At 42.4% G+C, this 23,479-nt stretch overlaps 1 protein-coding gene across 3 annotated transcripts in view; it reads right to left on the reverse strand.

The window, feature by feature from the left end:
• The window catches only part of CNTNAP2 (contactin associated protein 2), a 2,955,022-nt gene that overhangs the window by 930,247 nt on the left and 2,001,296 nt on the right, over nt 1-23,479 (reverse strand). For all 3 annotated transcript variants that reach the window (XM_063922438.1, XM_063922437.1, XM_063922439.1), the window contains exon 13: nt 19,934-20,134. In XM_063922438.1, coding sequence (XP_063778508.1) covers nt 19,934-20,134 — 201 coding nt within the window. The remainder of the gene's footprint in view (nt 1-19,933; nt 20,135-23,479) is intronic.

Genomic DNA, 23,479 nt, shown 5'->3' on the forward strand with positions numbered 1-23,479 from the left:
AAACTGGACTGTGAGTGCTACTTCCAGCACTTTCAGGGGGCGTGCAAATGGAGGAAGGAGCCACCTCTTCCCACCCAGTGTTGGGAACATCAGGCATCACAACCGCTGACACACTTGGACTCTCCTTGGGGATTTGTGAAACCATCTTAGAACGCACAGTTCTTTTCTGTGCTTTTTCCATCTTAACGCTTTTCATTTTTCTTGCAGGGGAATGAGGGCTTCCATCATCATGTGAAGCTGAACCACTAGTCATGAACATAGGCCAAGACCTTAGCCGCTCCTTGCCACTCCGTGTCATAAATGGCATATTGGCAAGTTTACGTTACTCCTCAGACGATTTAAATGTATTTTTTGGGGTCTTTTTACTGAACTTTGGCTTTTTGGATTTTACATGCCCTCTACTATCACATTGGGCATCAGCCTTGGCAGACAACATTGATGGCATTTTATCATCTATGTCATGACTAATGGCAGCAGCTTCAGCACTAGGAGGAAGTGTTCTTGATCTTTCCCTATTTTATCCTCCAAATTTTTGTTCTCCATTATTTTTCTGGCGTTATATAACACAATATGCGGCACAGGAGAGCGTACCCCTACACCTCACAGGGCAAATCCTGTAAAAAATATTTGGATTAAATATTAATAACCCCTTTATTTGGAATGAATAATATACAGCAAAAGACATCGCCACTGAACTTATATGGCAGCACCACTGGACTGGATATATACGGAATTATATGGACGTATATGGAATTATACGGCAGGATCACTGGAATTATATGGCAGTCTTATGGGAATTATATGTCAATATCACTGGAATTATACAGCAATATCACAGGAATTATACGCCAGTATTCCGAGAATTATATGGCAATATCACAGGAATTATACACCAGTATCATGGGAATTATATGGCAATATCACTGGAATTATACGGCAATATCACAGGAATTATATGGCAATATCACAGGAATTATACACCAGTATTCCAAGAATTTGTATGGCAATATCACAGGAATTATATGCCAGTATCACAGGAATTATACGGCAATATCACAGGAAATATACGCCAGTATTCTGAGAATTATACGGCAATATCACAGGAATTACATGCCAGTATTACTGAAATTATACGCCAGTATTCCAAGAATTATATGGCAATATCACAGCAATTATACTGCAATATCAAAGGAATTATACGCCAGTATTCAGAGAATTATATGGCAAGATCACAGGTATTATACACCAGTATCACAGGAATTATACGCCAGTATCACAGGAATTATATGCCAGTATTCTGAGAATTATACGGCAATATCACAGGAATTATACGCCAGTATCACAGGAATTATATGGCAATATCACAGGAATTATAAGGCAATATCACAGGAATTATACGGCAGTAATCCGAGAATTATACAGCAATATCACAGGGATTATATGTCAATATCATGGAAATTACATGGCAATATCACGGGAATTATGCAGCAATATCATAGGAATTACATGACACTATCACAGTAATTATATGCCAGTATCATGGGAATTATATGGCAATATCACAGGAATTAAATGGCAATATCACAGGAATTATACGCCAGTATTATGAGAATTATACGGCAATATCACAGGAATAATACTCTAGTATCACGGGAATTATATGGTAATATCACTGGAATTATACGGCATTATCACAGGAATTATACAGCAATATCACATGAATTATACGCCAGTATTCCAAAAATTATATGGCCATATGACAGGAATTTGACGCCAGTATCACAGGAATTTATATGGCAATATCACAGGAACTATATGGCAATATCACAGGAATTATAGACCAGTATCACGGAAATTATATAGCAATATCACTGGAATTATACACCAATATCAAGAACAAGAATAACAAGAATTATACGGCAATATCACAGGAATTATACGGCAATATCACAGGAATTATACGCCAGTATTCCGAGAATTATACACTAACATTACAGGAATTATACACCAGTATCACGGGAATTATATGGCAATATCACAGGAATTTTACGCCAGTATTCCGAGAATTATATGGCAATATCACAGGAATTATACGGCAGTATCATGGGAATTATATGGCAATGTCACAGGAATTATACGGCAATATCACAGGAATTATACGACAGTATTCCGAGAATTATACGGCAAAATCACAGGAATTATACACCAGTATGACGGTTATTATATGGCAATATAACTGGAATTATACGGCAATATCACAGGAATTATCTGGCAACATCACAGGAATTATACAGCAACATCACAAGAATTATATGCCAGTATTCTGAGAATTATGCCGCAATATCACAGGAATTATACGCCAGTATCACGGGAATTATATGGCAATATCACAGGAATTATATGGCAATATCACAGGAATTATACGACAGTAATCCGAGAAATGTACAGCAATATCACAGGAATTATATATCAATATCACGGAAATTATATGGCAATATCACTGGAATTATGCAGCAATATCATAGGAATTATCCGGCAATATCACAGTAATTATATGCCAGTATCACGGGAATTATATGGCAATATCACAGGAATTATATGGCAATATCACAGGAATTATACGCCAGTATTCTGAGAATTATACGGCAATATCACAGGCAGGCCCAGCGCTACCCGCTCAGCGAAGGAATGCAAAGCATGTAGGCGCCAGGTAGGAGAGGCACTCTACCTGCCTTGCATCACCGCTGCGCCTGCCGCATGTCCCCTGCTGCTGCCGGCTTCTGTGCCTGTCACTGAATGACAGGCAGCAGCGCCGGCAACTTGTAGCCTCCTCCTCCCCCTCCCTGTGAAGCGGCTGGGGCTGTGTGCAGTGCGGGCTGCGGGTCCCGGAAAGGGGGCGGAGCTACACGGCATGGAGGGGGCGGAGCTACACGGGACCAGGCAGCTGTACTGGGGGAGCGTCAACAGTGGTGGCCTGTCAGACTTGGTAAGAGAAAAATGTGTGTGGGGAGTGTGTCGGAGTGTGTGTGTGGTGTGTGTGTATGGTGGGGGTGTGTGTGTTTGTGTGTGGGGAGTGTATGGTGTGTGTGTGTGTGGGGAGTGTATGGTGTGTGTGTGTGTGTGTGTGTGTGTGTGTGTCGGGGTGTGTGTGTGTGTGTGTATTTTTCTTCTTTAGTCTGAACATTGCTTTCTTAATTAGACATTCAAAAACATGTTTTATTTCACTACTATATACAAGGCATGCATTTATCTCCATGTCAGAAGACTACACTTTTAAAATCATGTGGCTTTTCAGAGATATAGCCCACCAATGAAAAAGACATATGTTTATAGTGCATGTAAAAATATCTTATATTAATCTTATTAAAATGACTGTAATAAGAAAATCCATCCAAATTATTTATTTTTGGATAGGTTGAAATGTAAAATTCATCACTGACTGATTATTTTTAATCAGTGGGGGTATGTGTGTGAGGTGTGTATGTGTGCTCGCATTATAGATGCTACTACTGGGGGGCATTACTTATAAGGACGCTACTACTGGGGGGCATTACTTATAAGGAAGCTACTACTGGTGGGCATTACATATAAGGACGCTACTACTGGGGGCATTACATCTAAAGACGCTACTAGTGGCGGGCATTACGTATAAGGACACTACTAGTGGCGGGCATTACATATAAGGACGCTACTAGTGGCGGGCATTACGGATAAGGACACTACTAGTGGCGGTCATTACGGATAAGGACGCTACTACTAGCGGGTATTATGTATAATGACGCTGCTATTGGGGGCATTATGTGAATGAGCAGCACTACTACGTACGGTGTAATGTGAATAAGATTTTGCTATGGTGTGTGGAAATTCAAATAGAGGTACTATTGTGTGACCACGCCACTTCCTTGCGAGACTACACCCCTTTTCCTGACACACGTCAAAGGTGCGCGCTGACCTTTTGTGAAGTATGAGAGGGCGCAAATTTATAGTTTGCAGGGGGGTGCCGAACGGGATCCGGTCTGAAGATCGACAGTATCTAGGTCGACAATGTTTAGGTCGACCACTACAGGTCGACAGTCACTAGGTCGACATGGATGGAAGGTCGACAGGGTTTCTAGGTCGACATGTGCTAGGTCGACAGGTTTAAAGGTCGACATGAGTTTTTCACATTTTTCTTCTTTTTTTGCATTTTTTCATACTTAACGATCCACGTGGACTACGATTGGAACGGTAAAGTGTGCCGAGCGAAGCGAAGCGGTAGCGGAGCGAAGGCACCATGCCCGAAGCATGGCGAGCGAACGCGGTGCACTAATTTGGGATCCCGGTCACTCTACGAAGAAAACGACACAAAAAACCCCAAACAAACCTCATGTCGACCTTTAGACCTGTCGACCTAGCACATGTCGACCTAGAAACCCTGTCGACCTTCCATCCATGTCGACATAGTGACTGTCGACCTATAGTGGTCGACCTAAACATTGTCGACCTAGATACTGTCGATTTGATGAACCACACCCGTGCCGAACACCCTAGCACCAGCCCTGATCACAGGAATAATACACCAGTATCACGGGAATTATATGGTAATATCACTGGAATTATACGGCATTATCACAGGAATTATACGGCAATATCACAGGAATTATACCCCAGTATTCCAAGAATTATATGGCAATATCACAGGAATTTTACGACAGTATCACAGGAATTATACGCCAGTATCACGGGAATTATATGGCAATATCACTGGAATTATACACCAATATCACAAGAATTATACGGCAATATCACAGGAATTATACGGCAATATCACAGGAATTATACGCCATTATTCCGTTAATTATACACTAACATTACAGGAATTATACACCAGTATCACGGGAATTATATGGCAATATCACAGGAATTTTACGCCAGTATTCTGAGAATTATATGGCAATATCACAGGAATTATACACCAGTATCACGGGAATTATATGGCAATGTCACAGGAATTATACGGCAATATCACAGGAATTATCCGGCAATATCACAGGAATTATACGGCAATATCACAGGAATTATACCCCAGTATTCCAAGATTTATATGGCAATATCACAGGAATTTTACGACAGTATCACGGGAATTATATGGAAATATCACAGGAATTATATGGCAATATCACAGGAATTATACGCCAGTATCAAGGGAATTATATGGCATTATCACTGGAATTATACACCAATATCACAAGAATTATGCGGCAATATCACAGGAATTATATGACAGTATTCCGTTAATTATACACTAACATTACAGGAATTATACACCAGTATCACGGGAATTATATGGCAATATCACAGGAATTTTACGCCAGTATTCCGAGAATTATATGGCAATATCACAGGAATTATACGCCAGTATCCCGGGAATTATATGGCAATGTCACAGGAATTATACGGCAATATCACAGGAATTATACGGCAGTAGCCCGAGAATTATATAGCAATATCACTGTAATTATATGCCAGTATCATGGGAATTATACGGCAATATCATGGAAATTATACAGCAATATCACAGGAATTATACGGCAATATCACAGGAATTATATGCCAGTATTCCGAGAATTATATGGCAATATCACAGGAATTATACGACAGTATCACGGGAATTATATGGCAATATCACAGGAATTATACGGCAATATCACAGGAATTATATAGCAATATCACAGGAATTATACGGCAGTTTTCCTAAAATTATATGGCAATATCATAGGAATTATAAGCCAGTATCACGGGAATTATATGGCAATATCACAGGAATTATACGGCAATATCCGAGGAATTATATGGCAGTATTCTGATAATTATACGGCAATATCACAGGAATTATATGCCAGTATCACAGGAATTATATGGCAATATCACTGGAATTATACGGCAATATCACAGGAATTATACACCAGTTTCCCGATAATTATACGGCAATATCACTGTAATTATACGCCAGTATCATGGGAATTATACGGCAATATCACAGGAATTATACGGCAATATCACTGGTATTATACGCCAATAACACTGGCTATATGGCAGCAGAGGACACCACCACTGTGACTGATCACTGGTCTGATGCTAAACAAGAGAGACACTACCCCTGGTCTGATGCAAGACAACACAGCAAAACTGCAAGGGACTTATACAGCAGCACTGGGGACGTATAGCAGCAAAACTGCAAGGGACTTATACAACAGCCAGCAGCACTGGGGACATATAGCAGCAGAGGACACCAACACTGTAACTGGCTGGACTGATGCAGCATAAGACACTGACTACACTGGACTGAGCAGAACAAGACAGCACCAGAATCGCCACCCCACTTTCCCGCCCACACAGACACTGAGGACGGAGACACATCCTCTTACTACACTCTCCGAGACTGGAGTGAAAATGGCTGCGACGCGCGGCTCCTTATATGGAATCCAAACAGCGGGATGATGGCGTTTTGCCTCGTTCTGGTTTCCGAGTCAGACGGGAAAACCCGAGTCTGACTTGGATCCAGACTCGGGTAGGGAGGTTCCGTAGGGTTCGGATCTCAGGGATCCGAACCCGCTCATCTCTACTACTAGCTCTTTAACATGAGGAAAGACAGGTCTTATTGGCCTGTAGTGAAGACCTTGACTACATCCTTTAGGAGGGAGAATGGTTCATGTTTTCCAGGCCACCTGTGGATTTTTAAAACGTGACAGCTGGTGATACACAGTGCACCTGCTGGGTGACCTTGAAAATGTGAACTGTTAGGGGTTCTTGAGGACTGAGTTTGGGAACCAGTGATCTAGATTAATGACTAATATGAAGCTATCCATGATCTATAGTATTATTCTTATGATCATAAATATAATTAAAACTGTGTTCAGGGCCCCATCAAATGGTGTCCATTGGGGTAAAAAAGGTGAGATAGTATGAATGTTTTTCAGGTGCTGGTGCACAGGTTAATGTTACAGATGTAGCCACCTATTTGCATGAATGGGAGAGGCAAATGTGGCAGCTCGGCACGGCTAGGCGCGGGTGTGTCTAGCCACACCAAGGGGGTCATTCCGAGTTGTTCGCTCGCAAGCTGCTTTTAGCAGCTTTGCACACGCTAAGCCGCCGCCTACTGGGAGTGAATCTTAGCATATCAAAATTGCGAACGAAAGATTAGCAGAATTGCGAATAGACACTTCTTAGCAGTTTCTGAGTAGCTTCAAACTTACTCGGCATCTGCGATCAGTTCAGTGCTTGTCGTTCCTGGTTTGACGTCACAAACACACCCAGCGTTCGCCCAGACACTCCTCCGTTTCTCCAGCCACTCCCGCGTTTTTCCCGGAAACGGTAGCGTTTTTTCGCACACTCCCATAAAACGGCCTGTTTCCGCCCAGAAACACCCACTTCCTGTCAATCACACTCCGATCACCAGAACGAAGAAAAAACCTCGTAATGCCGTGAGTAAAATTCCTAACTGCATAGCAAATTTACTTGGCGCAATCGCACTGCGGACATTGCGCATGCGCATTAGCGACTAATCGCTCCGTTGCGAGAAAAAAATACAGAGCGAACAACTCGGAATGACCCCCCAAGAGTGCACATTTACCACAGATGTCGTCACGATGAGTGTTGCTACATCTGTATGTCTTGCCCTGCAAATCAGTGTCCATAAGATGAATCCTCCTGGACATCTGTAAAACTGCTGTTTTCCGAGCTTTGCCACAATCCCAATATGTATTACAGTGGTTCACAGCAGATAACAGAGATACCCACTGCAGACCGCCGACACTGCAGTCCTCATAGAATTCTATGGGGCTATGATGTAGTGATGAGCGGGTTCGGTTCCTCGGAATCCGAACCCCCCCGAACTTCAGCCTTTTTACACGGATCCGAGGCAGACTCGGATCTTCCCGCCTTGCTCGGCTAACCCGAGCGCGCCCCGAACGTCATCATCCCGCTGTCGGATTCTCGCGAGGCTCGTATTCTATCGCGAGACTCGGATTCTATATAAGGAGCCGCGCGTCGCCGCCATTTTCACACGTGCATTGAGATTCATAGGGAGAGGACGTGGCTGGCGTCCTCTCCATTTAGATTAGAAGATAGAGAGTGAGAGTGAGACACTTGATTTACTGGAGCTTAGGAGTACTCAGAGAGTGCAGAGTTTACTAGTGACTGACCAGTGACCACCAGTGCAGTTTTTTTATTATATTATTATTTAATATAATCCATTCTCTGCCTGAAAAAAAACGATACACAGTGACACAGTAACAGTATACCATATCTGTGCTCAGCCTCAGTGTGCTGCATCATCTATGTATATCTGACTGTGCTGAGTGCTCAGTGCTCACACAGCTTAATTGTGGGGGAGACTGGGGAGCAGTAGCAGGAGTACATATTATTTAACAGTGCACACTTTTGTGACCACTGTCTGACCACCAGTATATTGTGATTGTCTGCCTGAAAAAGTTAAACACTCGTCGTGTGGTGTTTTTATTCTATAAACGCATTCTGCTGACAGTGTCCAGCAGGTCCGTCATTAATTATATAATATATACCTGTCCGGCTGCAGTAGTGATATATATATTTTTTATATCATTATCATCCAGTCTATATTAGCAGCAGACGCAGTACGGTAGTCCACGGCTGTAGCTACCTCTGTGTCGGCAGTCGCTCGTCCATCCATAATTGTATACCACCTACCTGTGGTGTTTTTTTTTTTTTTCTATCTTCTTGATACTACTAGTAGCTTACTTTAGGAGTCTGCAGTGCTGCTGACAGTGTCCAGCAGGTCCATCATTATATAATATATACCTGTCCGGCTGCAGTAGTGATATATATATATATTTTTTATATCATTATCATCCAGTCTATATTAGCAGCAGACGCAGTACGGTAGTCCACGGCTGTAGCTACCTCTGTGTCGGCAGTCGCTCGTCCATCCGTAATTGTATACCACCTACCTGTGGTGTTTTTTTTTTTCTATCTTCTTGATACTACTAGTAGCTTACTTTAGGAGTCTGCAGTGCTGCTGACAGTGTCCAGCAGGTCCGTCATTATATAATATATACCTGTCCGGCTGCAGTAGTGATATATATATATTTTTTATATCATTATCATCCAGTCTATATTAGCAGCAGACGCAGTACGGTAGTCCACGGCTGTAGCTACCTCTGTGTCGGAAGTCGCTCGTCCATCCATAATTGTATACCACCTACCTGTGATGTTTTTTTTTTTTTATATCTTCTTGATACTACTAGTAGCTTACTTTAGGAGTCTGCAGTGCTGCTGACAGTGTCCAGCAGGTCCGTCATTATATAATATATACCTGTCCGGCTGCAGTAGTGATATATATATATTTTTTATATCATTATCATCTAGTCTATATTAGCAGCAGACGCAGTACGGTAGTCCACGGCTGTAGCTACCTCTGTGTCGGCAGTCGCTCGTCCATCCATAATTGTATATCACCTACCTGTGGTGTTTTTTTTTTCTATCTTCTTGATACTACTAGTAGCTTACTTTAGGAGTCTGCAGTGCTGCTGACAGTGTCCAGCAGGTCCGTCATTATATAATATATACCTGTCCGGCTGCAGTAGTGATATATATATATTTTTGATATCATTATCATCCAGTCTATATTAGCAGCAGACGCAGTACGGTAGTCCACGGCTGTAGCTACCTCTGTGTCGGCAGTCGCTCGTCCATCCATAAGTATACTAGTATCCATCCATCTCCATTGTTTACCTGAGGTGCCTTTTAGTTGTGCCTATTAAAATATGGAGAACAAAAATGTTGAGGTTCCAAAAATAGGGAAAGATCAAGATCGACTTCCACCTCGTGCTGAAGCTGCTGCCACTAGTCATGGCCGAGACGATGAAATGCCAGCAACGTCGTCTGCCAAGGCCGATGCCCAATGTCATAGTACAGAGTATGTAAAATCCAAAACACCAAATATCAGTAAAAAAAGGACTCAAAAATCTAAAATAAAATTGTCAGAGGAGAAGCGTAAACTTGCCAATATGCCATTTACCACACGGAGTGGCAAGGAACGGCTGAGGCCCTGGCCTATGTTCATGGCTAGTGGTTCAGCTTCACATGAGGATGGAAGCACTCAGCCTCTCGCTAGAAAAATGAAAAGACTCAAGCTGGCAAAAGCACAGCAAAGAACTGTGCGTTCTTCGAAATCACAAATCCACAAGGAGAGTCCAATTGTGTTGTTTGCGATGCCTGACCTTCCCAACACTGGACGTGAAGAGCATGCGCCTTCCACCATTTGCACGCCCCCTGCAAGTGCTGGAAGGAGCACCCGCAGTCCAGTTCCTGATAGTCAGATTGAAGATGTCAGTGTTGAAGTACACCAGGATGAGCAGGATATGGGTGTTGCTGGCGCTGGGGAGGAAATTGACCAGGAGGATTCTGATGGTGAGGTGGTTTGTTTAAGTCAGGCACCCGGGGAGACACCTGTTGTCCGTGGGAGCAATAGGGCCATTGACATGCCTGGTGAAAATACCAAAATAATCAGCTCTTCGGTGTGGAAGTATTTCAACAGAAATGCGGACAACATTTGTCAAGCCGTGTGTTGCCTTTGTCAAGCTGTAATAAGTAGGGGTAAGGACGTTAACCACCTCGGAACATCCTCCCTCATACGTCACCTGCAGCGCATTCATCATAAGTCAGTGACAAGTTCAAAAACTTTGGGCGACAGCGGAAGCAGTCCACTGACCAGTAAATCCCTTCCTCTTGTAACCAAGCTCACGCAAACCACCCCACCAACTCCCTCAGTGTCAATTTTCTCCTTCCCCAGGAATGCCAATAGTCCTGCAGGCCATGTCACTGGCAATTCTGACGAGTCCTCTCCTGCCTGGGATTCCTCCGATGCATCCTTGCGTGTAACGCCTACTGCTGCTGGCGCTGCTGTTGTTGCTGCTGGGAGTCGATGGTCATCCCAGAGGGGAAGTCGTACTCATAAGACCACTTTTACTACTTCCGCCAAGCAATTGACTGTCCAACAGTCCTTTGCGAGGAAGATGAAATATCACAGCAGTCATCCTGCTGCAAAGCGGATAACTGAGGCCTTGGCATCCTGGGCGGTGAGAAACGTGGTTCCGGTATCCATCATTACTGCAGAGGCAACTAGAGACTTGTTGGAGGTACTGTGTCCCCGGTACCAAATACCATCTAGGTTCCATTTCTCTAGGCAGGCGATACTGAAAATGTACACAGACCTCAGAAAAAGACTCACCAGTGTCCTAAAAAATGCAGTTGTACCCAATGTCCACTTAACCACGGACATGTGGACAAGTGGAGCAGGGCAGGCTCAGGACTATATGACTGTGACAGCCCACTGGGTAGATGTATGGACTCCCGCCGCAAGAACAGCAGCGGCGGCACCAGTAGCAGCATCTCGCAAACGCCAACTCTTTCCTAGGCAGGCTACGCTTTGTATCACCGCTTTCCAGAATACGCACACAGCTAAAAACCTCTTACGGCAACTGAGGAAGATCATCGCAGAATGGCTTACCCCAATTGGACTCTCCTGTGGATTTGTGGCATCGGACAACGCCAGCAATATTGTGTGTGCATTAAATATGGGCAAATTCCAGCACGTCCCATGTTTTGCACATACCTTGAATTTGGTGGTGCAGAATTATTTAAAAAACGAGAGGGGCGTGCAAGAGATGCTGTCGGTGGCCAGAAGAATTGCGGGACACTTTCGGCGTACAGGCACCACGTACAGAAGACTGGAGCACCACCAAAAACGCCTGAACCTGCCCTGCCATCATCTGAAGCAAGAAGTGGTAACGAGGTGGAATTCAACCCTCTATATGCTTCAGAGGTTGGAGGAGCAGCAAAAGGCCATTCAAGCCTATACAACTGAGCATGATATAGGAGGTGGAATGCACCTGTCTCAAGCGCAGTGGAGAATGATTTCAACGTTGTGCAAGGTTCTGCAACCTTTTGAACTTGCCACACGTGAAGTCAGTTCAGACACTGCCAGCCTGAGTCAGGTCATTCCCATCATCAGGCTTTTGCAGAAGAAGCTGGAGACATTGAAGGAGGAGCTAACACAGAGCGATTCCGCTAGGCATGTGGGACTTGTGGATGGAGCCCATAATTCGCTTAACAAGGATTCACGGGTGGTCAATCTGTTGAAATCAGAGCACTACATTTTGGCCACCGTGCTCGATCCTAGATTTAAAACCTACCTTGGATCTCTCTTTCCGGCAGACACAAGTCTGCTGGGGTTCAAAGAACTGCTGGTGACAAAATTGTCAAGTCAAGCGGAACGCGACCTGTCAACATCTCCTCCTTCACATTCTCCCGCAACTGGGGGTGCGAGGAAAAGGCTCAGAATTCCGAGCCCACCCGCTGGCGGTGATGCAGGGCAGTCTGGAGCGACTGCTGATGCTGACATCTGGTCCGGACTGAAGGACCTGCCAACGATTACGGACATGTCGTCTACTGTCACTGCATATGATTCTCTCCCCATTGAAAGAATGGTGGAGGATTATATGAGTGACCGCATCCAAGTAGGCACGTCAGACAGTCCGTACTTATACTGGCAGGAAAAAGAGGCAATTTGGAGGCCCTTGCACAAACTGGCTTTATTCTACCTAAGTTGCCCTCCCACAAGTGTGTACTCCGAAAGAGTGTTTAGTGCCGCCGCTCACCTTGTCAGCAATCGGCGTACGAGGTTACATCCAGAAAATGTGGAGAAGATGATGTTCATTAAAATGAATTATAATCAATTCCTCCGTGGAGACATTGACCAGCAGCAATTGCCTCCACAAAGTACACAGGGAGCTGAGATGGTGGATTCCAGTGGGGACGAATTGATAATCTGTGAGGAGGGGGATGTACACGGTGATATATCGGAGGATGATGATGAGGTGGACATCTTGCCTCTGTAGAGCCAGTTTGTGCAAGGAGAGATTAATTGCTTCTTTTTTGGTGGGGGTCCAAACCAACCCGTCATTTCAGTCACAGTCGTGTGGCAGACCCTGTCACTGAAATGATGGGTTGGTTAAAGTGTGCATGTCCTGTTTATACAACATAAGGGTGGGTGGGAGGGCCCAAGGACAATTCCATCTTGCACCTCTTTTTTCTTTCATTTTTCTTTGCATCATGTGCTGTTTGGGGGGTGTTTTTTGGAAGGGCCATCCTGCGTGACACTGCAGTGCCACTCCTAGATGGGCCAGGTGTTTGTGTCGGCCACTAGGGTCGCTTAGCTTACTCACACAGCTACCTCATTGCGCCTCTTTTTTTTCTTCTTTGCGTCATGTGCTGCTGTTTGGGGAGTGTTTTTTGGAAGGGCCATCCTGCGTGACACTGCAGTGCCACTCCTAGATGGGCCAGGTGTTTGTGTCGGCCACTAGGGTCGCTTAGCTTACTCACACAGCTACCTCATTGCGCCTCTTTTTTTCTTTGCGTCATGTGCTGTTTGGGGAGTGTTTTTTGGAAGGGCCATCCTGCGTGACACTGCAGTGCCACTCCTAGATGGGCCAGGTGTTTGTGTCGGCCACTAGGGTCGCTTAGCTTACTCACACAGCTACCTCATTGCGCCTCTTTTTTTCTTTGCGTCATGTGCTGTTTGGGGAGTGTTTTTTGGAAGGGCCATCCTGCGTGACACTGCAGTGCCACTCCTAGATGGGCCAGGTGTTTGTGTCGGCCACTAGGGTTGCTTAGCTTACTCACACAGCTACCTCATTGCGCCTCTTTTTTTCTTTGCGTCATGTGCTGTTTGGGGAGTGTTTTTTGGAAGGGCCATCCTGCGTGACACTGCAGTGCCACTCCTAGATGGGCCAGGTGTTTGTGTCGGCCACTTGGGTCGCTTAGCTTAGCCATCCAGCGACCTCGGTGCAAATTTTAGGACTAAAAATAATATTGTGAGGTGTGAGGTGTTCAGAATAGACTGAAAATGAGTGGAAATTATGGTTATTGAGGTTAATAATACTTTGGGATCAAAATGACCCCCAAATTCTATGATTTAAGCTGTTTTTTAGGGTTTTTTGAAAAAAACACCCGAATCCAAAACACACCCGAATCCGACAAAAAAATTTCGGCGAGGTTTTGCCAAAACGCGTTCGAACTCAAAACACGGCCGCGGAACCGAACCCAAAACCATAACACAAAACCCGAAAAATTTCCGGTGCTCATCACTACTATGATGTGCCCATATGCATCAAGCTCTGGAAAGCGAAACTTACCGTCTTTCAGCAGGAATCCCCTTCGGATCCCTCTCTGTCCCATTGTGGCTTGCTTATGCAGTGGCTGATGACATGTATGTGCAATAGGACTTCCAGGTCATAAATCCAGAAGTCCTGTCATCGCAATGAACCGCTCTCAATGGAAGAGCTATCCCTTGTGTTAATAAACACTGGTATACATGCGATAAGGAGCGGGCTATGTCACATAGAATATGTGATACATGATTCATCCCGCCCTGATCATTTCCTTTAAATACAGTATGTGTGCTTGGCTCTGGACCATGTGCAGCGTGAATACATGCAAGATCCATTGGCACATTTGACTTGTGTTTAATTCTGCATCAACTTCATTGTGACAAGCAAGATTCTGAAGATATGTACATGAGTACATTACATTTTTATTATGTGTCAATTAGATGTTGAAACTTCCCTGGCAGTTGCAGCTGATAGTAAAATGGAAGATAACTGCATATTGTTTTGATAGCTAAGCTGCATCTGGATGAATGTGTTTTTTGGAGCATATTTGAAACACTTTGACGCTTCAGATACATTGCTAATGTCCTCCTAGAATGCCCCCCAATTTACAGAACTTGTTTTGAATTGTAAGAAGTGTTTCTGTAGATTGTTTTCTCTATAAATTGCACAAGGAATGGCTCACTTACTTCATTTCTAGACATGACATATGGGAGAAAAAAAAGCCTAAAGCATTAAAACAAATAAACTTAAATCAGTACTAAAAAAACAAATGTAAAATCAAAAATGTAGGAAAACACACGTATAATAAAGGATTCTATTTCCAGTAATGACAATCGGATCTGTTTCAGGATCAATGATGCCTTATGCTTCTCTTAGATAGGAGCCTCTATTTCCTTCAAAACCATGTTCAATCACTTCAGGGTATTTTCATGCTTCTTTGAATTATAACTAACAAAGCTGAATACCTTAGTAACTATGAATATGTTAGCTTTTATACGTCTCTTTCTCCTCACGCTGTCAAAAATAAAACTTCATCATTAAGCATCTAAAACAGATTTGCTTTTCAGATTTAGCAATCATTGTTTGATCTATTTTCTTGAAGGTTGATTTATTTCTATTTTATACCAAATAATTTTTCTAGTAAAATATTAGTTTGTATATTAGCTCTTGTCTAAATTCATAGAATGGACACATTCAACACACAGACTGTGATATTATTAATATTAATATTATTTTTCATCATCATTATCATCATCATAAATGTATATGCCATATTGACAGCAGTAGATCATATTACAAACAAATGGCATACACTGACATAAAATATAAGGTAAAGCTGACGCTGCCCAAATGAGTTTACAATTTAGAAGATATGGGGAACAATTGATATATATGGCAGTGGAATACCAATTATAATTGGTGGGGTATGTGGAGTTTATGAAGAATTATCAGCCACTAATAATAAAGTCGTTATTGGTGTCTGTGGTATTTTTGTAGTATTTCAGTGGTTTGGTTTAGTGGGAATATGAAAATCCAGTGGAATGCGGAGAAATGAAATATGAACCAGTCATTGTAGAAATCTTATAACAGTCAGCTGCTGATAATCAAATGTGCAAAATATTTTTTTAGTAATATATCCCTGCGCAAATAAGTGAAGGCAGCCTTATAAAGCAGACATCAAGAAAAGTGACTCTTCAAAACACTTTTTTAGAAATGCAGGAAAACGAGAAAGTATGATCCTGCTAAATTGGGTGCCACCTAGTATTGTGCTACCATCACACAAGAAAATCAAATGGAAATATACATTCCTTATAGATGCTCCATAAAGGGCGGGAAATGGACGTCATCGGCGGGACTTTTTTGTGATTGGATAAACCACATTTAAAAAGACTGTAGCATCATTGCTCTAACACAATGCCTTGAGAAAGATCCAAATTAAAAGGGTTGAAACGCATTGGTTTACTGTGTTGGAGATCCTAGGTACCCAGAGCTGTCCTGGAGGTGCTGAGCGGGAGCCAGACTGACTTTCTTTTCGGAGTTTGCCTACCCGGGTGGACCTCCTTCGGATAAGTAATAAGAACTGTCATTGAGAACTGTTTACCATCAGTTCTCCACCGTATCTGGTAATTGTTCAGTCCTCCAGGGACACCACTGTGGAACACCAGAGCTATTTATGTTGTCATTTTTGTGTGTATTATTATTAAACATATTGTACTGCACATGAAAGTTTTATGTTTTTTTCCCACATGTGGAGTGGATGATATGAAATATCCGATGTGGATGGAAAGATTTATGGAGCATCTATAAGGAATGTATATTTCCATTTGATTTTCTTGTGTGATGGTAGCACAATACTAGGTGGCGCCCAATTTAGCAGGATCATACTATCTCGTTTAGCTGCTGATAATCAGTTCTTCCCATTCAGCCCTTTGAAAAAGATTCAAATTATGGGCCCAAATGTAATAGACTGCGATTTGCAGGCACCAGGATGATATGTACACCCATACTAATAACACAAACAAACTCCACCTGGTCAGGTGAAGATGCTGACCCCAGCAAGGTAAAAACAGCCTACCCAGTGTACTGAAGGAGAGCGCAATTCACCAGTGCTAATGGACTGCCATTTTTCCCACCAACCACTCACAAAGCCTACAAACTGACATTCTGAAAATGTGAAGGAGGGAGGAATTTCCTTGCTAAGCACCCACTTTGAATATGAAGACACAGTGGGCAATATTCAATTGTTTTATCACTGGCAGCCAGTAAATGGTGCCCAATGGAGCTATTCAATTGTTACTCCATTCAGGCATGATCAACTGCCAGCACCGGCATTTCAGCTCGCAACATCCGGGGGTGACGAGCTGAAATTAGCGAAAAGTGACCCATTTGGGCACCCAAATGGGACTTTTTGCAGTGCGCTTATTAATTTGGTCGAGTTTAATCATGGCAGCGATATGTGCAATAAAAAAAGAACAATTGAATATTGCCCCACATTCTCCCTTCACTTTAGATGTGATGTTACAATTAAGTACCGCCCAATTAATATCTGTCTCCACACACCTGGAGGGTGAGCACCACACCATGATTACAAATTGGAATTTGCGTACAACCTGTCCCAGCCTTGGGTTTTATAAACCGTCATTCTTACTTCATCATTAAGTTATTTTTATAAATATATAATTATATTTTCTAAAGCTGATGGTTAGCAACTTAATGTATTTAGCTTAACCTCAAGCCCAGGAGCACCCACGCAGAGCCGGCCATAGGCATAGGCAGACTAGGCAATTGCCTAGGGCATTTGATATGCCTAGGGGCATCAGCAGCTTCTGCTGATTAAAATGATATGCGGCATGCCTATATTCTGTGTGTAGCATTTCATATGCAGATACAGCCACAGTCTCGCACAGTATATCGGCATGCTGCATATCATTTAAATCGGCAGAAGCGGCTTGTGCATCCTAGCCACATAGCAATGCAAATAAGATGCATTTTCATAAAAAAAAGGTGCCCGACGTTAGCACTGAGGCAAGATTTATGAGGACACATCCGTATCCAAGCAGAGGCAGAGGTCACAGTGTTAGTGGCAGTGTGAGTGCTGTGTGCATGTGAGTGGGTTGGTTGTGCAGTAGTGTTCGGAATATGTGTAAGGAGCATTATGTGTGTCATGTAAAAATGCATTAATAATGTGCAACATATGTGTAAGGGGCACTATGTGTGTCATTATGTGTATAAGGGCATTAATAATGTGCGGCATATGTGTAACAGGGTACTACTGTATGTGTGTCATTATGTGTATAGGGGCACTAATAATGTGTAGCAAATGTGTAGGGGCACTATGTGTGTCATTATGTGTATAAGGGCATTAATAATGTGCGGCATATGTGTAAGGGACATTATGTGTAAAAGGGCATTAATAAAGGTTGTCATAATGTGTAAGGCGCATTATGTTTATAAGGACATTAATAATGTGTCTCATATGTGTAAGGGGCATTACTGTGTGGAATTATGTGTATAAATGCATTACTAGTGTGTGGCATTATGTGTATAAGGTACTCTACTATGTGGCATTGTGTATAGAAAGGGCACTACTGTGTCATCTAATATGAATAAAGAGCAATAGGGTGTGGTGTAATGTGAATAAGGAGCAATCCAGTGTGATGTAATGTGAATAAGGGGCTCTACTTGGAGGAGTAACGTTTATAAGGTAAAGTGATACTACTGTGGGATGTAATATGAATTATGGACACTATCACATGATCAAATGTGAATAAAGTTGCAGCACTGTGTGGCGTAATTGGAATTGGGGTTACTATTGTGTGGCCATGCCCCTTGCCAGCAAAAACACACCCCTTTTTGGGCTGTATGCCAAATCTGCGAACTGTTCCTTTTTAAAATATAGGGGGTACAAACACCAAAATAAGGACTGCTATGGGTGAGGGGTGATGGTGCTGGGAAAGAGGAGCAAGGTCAGAGGCGGAACCAGCTTTGGTGCTAGGGGGCACCAGCCAAAATCTTGCCTAGGTCATCATATTGGTTAGGGCCGGCTCTGTACCCACGGAATCGGCGCCTATGAGTAGACATGACGACGATCAGTTGAGAACAATTCTGGTTCTTGGCCCTCTATGGTGGTTGTGAGGCCCCACATATTCAGTTTTGTTTAAATACGCAGCTACTGCCTCCAGTCATTTTTCCAGTAAGCATACAGTTGTATAACCATGAGCACATAGATACTTTAATTGTTTTTTGCATTTGTCAATCTGAAATCAGAATAGCACATAGGAAAATGAACAGTCTGCACACTGCACAACAACTAATAAGCCATAGAGCAAAGCTGTAATATAAAGAACATATACAAATAATATGGATATATATATATATATATATATATATATATAAAACTCCAACTCAGCCAGCACTCACATAATGGAGAATAAATGCCCCGGTGTCCAGTTCACAAAACTTCCTTAAATATCCAAAATAAACGGCACTCAGGGACTGTCATATATGCAAAAGATGTATTGAAGTTAGATCTAACTTCAATACATCTTTTGCATATATGACAGTCCCTGAGTGCCGTTTATTTTGGATATTTATATATATATATATATATATATATATATATATATATATATATATAGAGGGCCCAGCACTTACCTGACACCTGCTAGTGAATGCAGGTGTGCACCCCATTCCTGGGTATGGTGAGTGCGGTTGTTTCCTATGTGTATATATATATATATATATATATATATATACATATATATATTTATACTCACACACAGACACACACATCGTACTGTATATCTGGGTTGCTAATTATAATCGCAAGAACATGGATTAACTACGGTATTAAACATTTTCACAATCGACCAAGTCCTGAGAAAATGGAGATGACTTCAAAGCTCTCAAAGAAATTGAAAGCTATGCAGTTTATGCTATTCAAATGGGCCTGTGTCATTAGCTCAGCAATGTACAGTCTGCCATGCCTATTTTATATCTTAAGAAAAATGTTAAATCATTTACTTGGCACCATAACATTTCTATTGCAGTCAAATGTCATACGGAAAAAAGTTGACATCGATAATTTTGGTATAAGTAAATACAGTATGTATGTTTTAGCAATTCTATTCTTAGAATACCGTCAATGCTTGTTCATTCATATGAAGCCTAGAAAGGATGCTTGCTGCAAAAGCAATCATTATACAGTGCTAATTATGTATAGGTGGCATGTCACCCTGTCCTACCTGGTGTGTTCAGCAGTCTTGACATCTTGCAGGAGTACGAAACATACTGCTCACATTTCTCAGCACTGGTAGTGATGGCAGAGATCTGATCCATGGTTGCACTGTAATTCAGCTGTAGCACAACTCGCTTATCCTTGCTTGGTCCAGCTAATAGAGTTTGAGGTAGAAGATCATGATATAAGGTTGTCCATACTTTATCCTCTGTTAGGGGAAAAACAAGATAGGTTTAATACTTTCAGCATCGTCATGATGAGATTATCATGTGAAAGCAAAAAAATGATGATGAATACGGACTGAAAAACTCAAGTAACTGGATGTAATGTCAGCTAATTATATACATATATTAATGGAGAGCAGTAAGTCTTATAGCCATCAAGTACAATGTGCTGTTTGCAGGCAGATTTTTACTTTCGAGTTACACATTTTCTCTCCAGTAGCTGTTACAGTTATGTAGTACTGGCAAGTGCGCAAGTAATAACGCACGAGGGCTGACGCTGAGTTGACATTCTGCCAGTCTATGTATATTAAAACATGCAAAATTGTTGTCCTCATGTGCAGAATGAGACCACACACATACGTGCATATACAGATTAGTATACATTTCACTCTTGCGGACAGTTGTGCATGGATAGGCGGGACTGGAGAGGGGTGGCCTAAATTTGTCTGACTCAATAATGGTGCCTTCATGTAATGGCAAACAGATGCTATTCGGCACAGAGACTTATATACACCTGTCCAAGCCACATAATTTGTAGGTGTACAAAGGCAGGAGTAAATGCATGCTTATAATGACAGTTGCGCCGGCATTACCCTTCTGCTCTCGTTGGCTGATTGTGGGGGTTATCCATTACCTGTGATAATTGTCTCACCAGGGGCTATCCAATTAGCCCCGATCAGCTGGTGCAAGCAGCGGCTTATCTGGGATTTTGTTTCACCTGCCTCAGGCAAGGAAAACCAAATCACCGAAAACGGAGCTGTTTTTACCGAAAACCCACAGGTTTCACTGTGTTTTCGGAAGACAATGTAATTTTTTTACAGGCGACCAAATCGGATAGCCTGTAAAAAATATGAGTGAACCATCAGGAAAAAATTGCAAAAAAAAGTCTGATATTTGCACCTAATGTATCTACACCTATAATTGTATACCCCTCTATGAATTCATCTTTTTAGCTTATAGGTGCTTTCTTTGTAGCTTTTGTCTATATTATGTTTTTGTGTGAATGTTTTAGCAATTTGATATAGATGAACAGTTGTACCTGCTTTTTTTTTTTTTTGTTTGATTAATTTAAACTTAGGGCCTGATTTGAACCTGTACATAAGCCGTCGGGTTTACATACAAATCCGATGGTGGGTGCACTGAGCATGCGCAGACCCCAATCTGCACATTGCAGAATGAGTCATGCTTCGTCACACACAGTGCCCTTAAGGGGCAGGAGCAGCTCTGGATAGCGTTCTACAAAATAGGGGGTGTGACCTACATATCTCAGTATATGGCATACAGTAATTTTCCTTACAACATTTTTGAGCAGAAGTTACGTTCAACATGAGAACAACTCAACATCGGCTTTGCAGTCTTTTAGACACAATGTTAAAAATATTTGCAGAATTCTTTTTAAATGAACAAAATAATAGAAATCTTTTCACGCTGTCTCGCACAGTTTAACATAACGCACCAGCAATACACTGGTACGGAGCAAATGACACAAGTAAATGTGAAAGCTGATGTACCAAGTTGTATTCAACTTGGTCCAAGAAATGAATCAGACTTAAATAGAAAAAAAAATTATAAAAAAAAAAATTATATATATCTATATACACACACATTAGAGATGTGCGGCGGGCACTTTTCGTTTTTGTGTTTTGGTTTTGGTTCTGGTTCCATGCTCGTGTTTTGGATCTGGATTGGTTTTGACAAAACCACATTTCCGGGTTTTGGTTTTGGATCTGGATGATTTTTGAAACCCCTCCCCCCCCTATAAAAACAGCTAAAATCACAGAATTTGGGGGTAATTTTGATCCTACGATATTATTAACCTCAATAACATTCATTTCCAGTCTATTTTAAACACTCCACACCTCACAATATTATTTTTAGGCCAAAAGGTTGCACTGAGGTGGCTGTATGACTAAGCTAAGCTACACAAGTGTGCAGCACAAACACCTGGCCCATCTAGGAGTGGCACTGCAGTGTCAGACAGGATGGCAGATTTAAAACATAGGCCCCAAACAGCACATGATGCACAGAAGAAAAGAGGTGCAATGAGGTAGCTGGATAAGCTAAGCTAAGCGTCACAAGTGTGTGGCACAAACACCTGGCCCATCTAGGAGTGGCACTGCAGTGGCAGACAGGATGCTACTTAAAAAAAAATAGTCCCCAAACAGCACATCATGCAAAGAAGTAAAAGAGGTGCAATGAGGTAGCTGTATGGCTAAGCTAAGCGACACAAGTGTGCGGCACAAACACCTGGCCCATCTAGGAGTGGCACTGCAATCCCACTGCACTAATGGCGGATACTGGACGCACGTCTAACACCAACATAGCTGTCAAGGCCTCAGTTATCCGCTTTGCAACAGGATGTCTGCTGTCATATTTCATCTTTCTCGCAAAGGACTGTTGGACAGTCATTTGCTTTGTTGAAGTAGTACAAGTGGTCTTCGGACTTCCCCTCTGGGATGACGATCGACTCCCAGCATTAACAACAGCAGCGGCAGCAGCAGCAGCAGCAGCAGTAGGCGGAAGTGGTTCTTGATCTTTCCCTATTTTATCCTCCAAATTTTTGTTCTCCATTATTTTTCTGGAGTTATTTAACAAAATGCAGCAAAGGAGAGTGTACCTCTACACCACACAGGGCAAACCCTGTAAAAATTATTTGGATTAAATATTAATAACCCCTTTATTTGGAGTAAATAATATACAGCACAGGACAGCACCACTGAACTTATATGGCAGCACCACTGGACTGGACTTATACGGCAGTGCCACTGGACTAGATTTATACGCCAGTACGACTGGATTTATAAGGAAGTACCACTGGACATATATGGCAGAATCACTGGACTTATACAGCAGTATCACTGGACTTATATGGCAGTATCACTGGATTTATACAGCAGTATCACTGGACTGGATTTATACAGCAGTACACTGGATATATACAGCAATATCACTGGATTCATATGCCAGTATCACTGGACTTATATGGCAGAATCACTGGACTGGATTTATATGCCAGTACTACTGGATTTATGCGGCAGTAACACTGGACATATACGGCAGTATCACCGGAGTTATATGGCAGTACCACTGGACATATACTGAAGTATCACTGGACTGGATTTATACGCTAGTATCACTGGATTTATATGGCAGCACCACTGGACATATACGCCGGTATCACTGGAATTATATGGCAGTACCACTGGACATATATGGCAGTACCACTGGACTTATACGGCAGTACCACTGGACTGGATTTATATGGCAGGATCACTGGACTTATACGCCAATACCACTGGAATTATATGGCAGTATCACTGGAATTATAC

This window comes from Pseudophryne corroboree, chromosome 5 (assembly GCF_028390025.1).
Source record: "Pseudophryne corroboree isolate aPseCor3 chromosome 5, aPseCor3.hap2, whole genome shotgun sequence".
Taxonomy (NCBI): domain Eukaryota; kingdom Metazoa; phylum Chordata; class Amphibia; order Anura; family Myobatrachidae; genus Pseudophryne; species Pseudophryne corroboree.